Here is a 5,580-nt window from a genome sequence, read left to right on the forward strand (position 1 = left end):
TCACAAATGTATAAAATCATTATTAATCATTAGAGCTAATTGTTTGGTCATCTAAGACAAAAGTCAAACTTTGTACCATAGATCTGTTTATATTGTTTAATATGAAGAATATTAGAGTTTAATAAGCACAAAAAAACCATCTGAAAGATTTTGTGTCAAAAGTAAGTAAAACTACCAAAAAACAGTTTTTCTTGTTCTTGATGATTCTTATAATGCATATAATGATATCTGGTACTGAAACATGGGTAAAATATGTTCTGTATACAGCATGTCTGTAAACAAATACTTTCAGTTAAATGTAATGTTCTTTGGGTGTCTTGTAATTTAGTGCAACCATATTTTCTTTCCAATTTCCTTAGTTTTTAAGTTTTTTTTTAATTTACAACTTCTACTTTTTATTTCTGCCCTGAGAGGTCAGCAGATGATATTTCATGGTACAGACTATGCTGACTGAGAGTAAAGCGCCTGTTGTGTTCAGTCACAGTTAATACATTTGAATCAAAAAAAGTTTGTTTAATCAGCTGTTTTCTTTGACGTCCAAACTGCCATAAGCCTGTGTCCAGCACTGCAAGATGTTTGTACCAAAGCAGTGATAAAGAAAATGATTACTGAAGAAAGGTCAATATTCTTAAACAAGTTTTTTTTTTAAAACAATTTACTCACTAAGCATTAAAATACCAAACATCTTTACCCGGGGAATGATGGGAAGGGTGAGGATGGTTTCCTGGGAACTAGGGCCTGGCTCTGGATGGCATCGTAGCTGCTTTGTAAGAATGTGTCCTCAGTCAACCCGGTGGACTGGCCCCAGTAGTTGGGTTCAGGTAGAGATGCCTGCCACCGAGGGGTTACCTCGTTCCTGTACATGGTCCCAGTAGAGCCGCACCTGGAGTCGCTCCTTGCCTGGCTGAGCACCGGCAGCTGCTCGCTCTGGTTCAGGTCCAACAAAAAGTTCGGAGATCCCTCCATCGCGGACCGAGCAGCCGCGGTGACCGGTCTGAAACTCGTCAGCGCACCTTCACCGTGCCCCGGTGGTTCCTGCGGCTGCTGCTGCTGCCTCCTGTAGGTGTCACAGCAGTTGTCCATAGTGGACATCTCCGGGGATTGGTCAAAGTTTGGACACGGGGCGTCCATGATGACAGTAGGCTCCTTCTCGTCTTTGATGAACTTGCAAGCTCCGATTGTGGAAGTCAGGCTCCCTGGAGCAGGGCCAGCCTCTGGTTGAGCCACATCCGTCCTCTGGACTTTGACAAAGTCTTCCCAAAACACAGAGGGGTCACACTTCAGCAGCTCACTGCTGCGGTCGTAGTAGTGTTTCGTGGCCAGTGATCCGTCAAGAACAGTGTAGTCTTTGAAAACGGCTCCTTCGCCGCTCGAAGACAGACTTTGGATCATTGTGCCCGAGTTTCCAAAATTACGCACGGACGACAGCATGGTAGTGAGGTTCTTCGCTTCGTTCGAAAACTTCATACTATTGTAAGCTCCTTCAGTCAGGTCACACATTCTGTTGTCCGTGGAGTCGGTGATGTTGCTCATCCTACGGTTGACTTTATGTTCCTGTTTCCTGCAGCTCACAGCGGTGGAGGTTCGAGTCCGCCCCGAGGCTGAACGGTGTGAGTTAAAGTGCGGCTCAGCGACCTTCCTGAAATCCTCCTCCTCCTCCCACTCCTGTTAGACTCTGACTTTGAGCTTTTTTTTCTCCCTCTCTTTCACACAGGGGTGCAGTTTTTATCGCTGATCACTGAAGACAGCTGTTAGCTATGCGTAAAAGACCGGCGATTAAAAGTGCGCAAATTTTACAAAATACCAGTCATTTTAAAGTGAAGCGTTGAAATGGAATTAAAATGAATTTAAGGCTCTCCTCTTGTTTTAGTTAGTTGGAAAATAGACGAACAAACAAGAAATAATAAGATGTTGTTTTTGCTTCGTAAACCCATTCCAAAGTGAACAGGACGTTAATAATACAATTGTCTTTGTTAATCCCTAACCCTAACATTAGTCTCTGGTCCTCAACCAATAGGGAGGACATATCTAGATTACTTCAATGTCAAGGGTCTGTAGTCTCCACCTAAATTATCTTGCTGTCTCTGGGCCAGGGTGAAAAAATATTGGAATCAAAGCTGTTACAGACATAAGAGATTTTGCAAATACAGCTGCTTTATCTTTCAGAGTCCTGTTTGGAGATCCTGTAAGACTTCATTATTTTATGTAATGTCAGAATAATTATGAAAATTTGTTTTAGGTGGGAAAAGTTTCAATGTGCCACAAACTGCCTGTGGCACATTGTCTGGATCGCTGAAACATAGCAGCATCCACATTGTCCTCGGACCATTAATTGGGTCAAAGAGCACAGGCTGTTTCATACACCATGCATAAATATTCCTTTTGCCTTTATTCATGTGTCTTTCATATGCGCGTTGTCTTATGCCTTTAATCTTTTTTTGTTGTATGTTATGGTTACTGATCTATCCAAAGGCTGTGGTCTAGGATGAGTCACAAATATGTTTCTACAAACATGTAGCCAAGTACTGCTGGCTGTCATATGACCTGGTGAAGAGGGCGAGCCTTCATGGTTTTCTTAGACATGCTTTGTAAACACACTGGTTTTGGATTAATCATCTGAGTGAGGCTGCCACTGATGCATGTAGTCATGATGCACACAAAGGCCTTGGCCCTATCTCTTGCGTCATGAGCTTGATGATACCGCAGAGAATCTCATGCTGTGATCAACACAATTCTTGGATAATGGTTGCCCGTTCATATCACAAATGATTTGTTCTTCAAAATGCTGCTGTGCCCTGGCTGTGGGAGCAGTCTTTCATCTGCAAATGTGAAGCTGCCGGCCCACAGAGAGCGCCGGCAGCTTCCAGGGTTTTGAGAAATGCTGTCGTCTGTTACTGGAAATCAAATTAGAGCTTTTGCAGACACATGTGGTAAACGCTGTTCACAGACTCCACTCGGCAGCTTTGATCCACTCTGTCTCTGCTGACAGGTCAGCCTGTTCTCTGAGACGTGTTTGCTTCACAGCAAGTGTGAGGGAGCATCTGCTGCACAGTGGTTGTAAAAGCCCCATAAACCTCCTGGAACTCATTACATGGAAATCAAAATTTATTAGTATTATTTTCAATACCCATTACTCCCAGGTGATCATCACCTCAACACCTGAGAAATAAAAGATGGCCTCATAAAGATTAGGACATATTAACATGACATGAGGTCAGTGGTATATTAATGGGGTTTACATCATGTCTAACTTCTGTAGTCTGTAGAGGCTGTCTTTCTATGTGGTGACTTTAAAGATCTGGTTACATGTAAGCATCGAAGGTTCTGTGAAACATGGCAGAAATTCCCAAATTTTGTGATGAATCATGTCACCATTTATTTGATCAGTTTTCTCAGCACTGAACACTTTTGAAAATTGAATCAAACATCACTGTCTGAAAGAACATTTGTAAATAAAATCTAGATTTTATTCTGAGACCAGACAAGCAGACATGGAGTAGATACAGGAATTTTCTGATCGGAAAACTGCTTTGATTTAAATGGTGAAATGTGGAGAAACAGCTTTGCTTTCTTTGTAAATACATGTTTTTCAACATATATTTACATATCGACTTTTCCATGTAAATACATGGACCTTTCCACCCAGCACTACCAAAATTGAATGATTAAGAAAAATTACATTACTAAAGTTTACTGGCAGAAAACTGCTATGTACAGTATATAATGTAAAGTAGAAATGGCTCTATTCTATTCAAACACTTGTTTTCTGAGATATCCCAGGATTTAGTTATTCTCCTGTTCAGTCTAATTCCAGACTGGGGATGAGCAGGATTAGACATGAGCAGATCAGAGGGACAGTTAAGGTGGAGTTGTTTGGAGATAAAGTTAGAGAAGTGAGGTGGAGATGGTTTGGATGTGATGAAGGAGTAGATGGTGGAGATGGTGATGTAGGCAGATGATCTGTTGTGGCCACCACTATGTCTTATCTGGAGATTGTTCACCAGTAAAGAAGTATGTTTTGAGTCACTGAGACAATGGAGGATAAAGCAAAGCTTGATGCATATTTCAAGTATATGTATTAACTAATATTCACAATCAGACTCCAGGCTTCTGTTCCTCTTCCTGTTGAAAATCTACAACGTCCCCCAGTTGTATGATGAGCTCTGTAATTGTTCTCATATCGTGGTTTTGCTTTTCCAGCAACTCGAAGCGGAGACTGGAGATGTCTTGTTTGATTTCTTTTAGTTCACCTGTGTTTGATCAGTAGCACAAACAGAGTTGTGGCATCATTGTTTTTGAACTTTTTTTTTTTTTTTAAATGATCAAACTCACCCTCATTGACTTCATCGTTGTCTTTATCTCTCTGTGTTTTTAAGATGTATCTTTTGATGAGGCGATTCATTATCTTCTGTAATTAAAAAACAAGGATGTGCACATTTACATGGATTATTTCTTAAAATGACAGTATATATACAATAACAGTGTTTTAAACATCAGTTTAGTTTTGTTTTTTTTTCCTCTGAGTATATCAGTGTTGCGTTAAATTAAACAGGATCAGGTTTCACTTAAATAAATTAAACTGCTCACTGTTTTTCACAACATTTATGCTTTGTGACATTTTTGTTTGGTTGAGGTTGAGAAACCAAGGCAGAGATTTGTATATTAAGAAATGACACATTACCTGGTGGTGTGTTGAACAGAGTGATCCTTCCACTTTAGTATCTTCTTGTTGCCTCAACTGAGATTTGTACAAAGAAACAGAACAACAGATCATTTTATTTTGAAATAATAACCAAAGCTGTGTATATTTTTAGCGAATGTGTTGCTTTCCTTTAAATACCATTCCTGTAGCCTCACCTTGTTGAGTTCCATCTCATCGTTTGAGTTTGCTTTGTTTTTACCTGGAGGCACAGCCCAGAGAAATTCCCTTATCCCCCACAGGAGTGAGACGACTGACGTTGGGCTTGGTACAAGGTTGAAGGGCACAGGCAGCGCTCCACTGTGCTCAAAGTACGAAAACCATAGCTTAGCTCTGGCAAACTTCCATTCGACATCAGCATCATCCTGGATGGGCAGGAAGAAAATTTGTCAAATTAGTCATGTCAATATTTACTCCAGTGGAAGACAAGATGTGAACATCAGGACTGAACATTTAGGATAGACCGGTCGGATTGTTCAGTTTGTGAGCAAATTGAAACTATAAGATATTTATATTTCATTGAGATGTCATTTTTTGTGATATTTTGTTTGGTGTGCTGTAGGATATTTCTGTCTGGTTCAAATTAGGTTGGAAAACACTTCTCATTCCCATTTTCAGATATCATTGATTACTTTGCAGGTTTTTATTGATTGATTCTTCCTAGTTTTTTTTATTTTTGGGACCAGTACTGAGTGATTTGAATTTGATATGCAACTGTGTGTTGCTTGTTTTGCCCAGAGACACTTTATTTGGCATTTGGTTTTATATGCAGACCATGTGGTCCATGTAGACCAGAATTGATCCTGTCTGTTCTTTGTTATAATTCACCTCATATATGTCAGTTTTATATTAGTGCCCCCTCCACCTGCTGTAATGTTTTC

The 5,580-nt window shown here is 40.2% G+C and overlaps 3 protein-coding genes across 4 annotated transcripts in view; 1 reads left to right on the top strand and 2 right to left on the bottom strand.

Annotated features, from left to right (window-relative positions):
- pgr (progesterone receptor) overlaps positions 1-1,999 on the bottom strand; it is a 7,889-nt gene extending 5,890 nt beyond the window's left edge. The window contains exon 1 of the mRNA XM_008308970.3: positions 692-1,999. Within this exon, the coding sequence (XP_008307192.1) occupies positions 692-1,533 (842 nt within the window). The 5' untranslated portion in view covers positions 1,534-1,999. The remainder of the gene's footprint in view (positions 1-691) is intronic.
- cep126 (centrosomal protein 126) overlaps positions 1-5,580 on the top strand; it is a 22,861-nt gene that overhangs the window by 6,244 nt on the left and 11,037 nt on the right. The window lies entirely within an intron of this gene.
- trpc6b (transient receptor potential cation channel, subfamily C, member 6b) overlaps positions 4,064-5,580 on the bottom strand; it is a 7,210-nt gene continuing 5,693 nt past the window's right edge. The window contains exons 8-11 of the mRNA XM_025054831.1: positions 4,858-5,064; positions 4,682-4,738; positions 4,333-4,408; positions 4,064-4,250 (exon numbers count right to left, since the gene is read on the bottom strand). Coding sequence (XP_024910599.1) covers positions 4,096-4,250; positions 4,333-4,408; positions 4,682-4,738; positions 4,858-5,064 — 495 coding nt within the window. The 3' untranslated portion in view covers positions 4,064-4,095. The remainder of the gene's footprint in view (positions 4,251-4,332; positions 4,409-4,681; positions 4,739-4,857; positions 5,065-5,580) is intronic.

This window comes from Cynoglossus semilaevis, chromosome 4, assembly GCF_000523025.1.
Source record: "Cynoglossus semilaevis isolate Cse_v1.0 chromosome 4, Cse_v1.0, whole genome shotgun sequence".
Taxonomy (NCBI): domain Eukaryota; kingdom Metazoa; phylum Chordata; class Actinopteri; order Pleuronectiformes; family Cynoglossidae; genus Cynoglossus; species Cynoglossus semilaevis.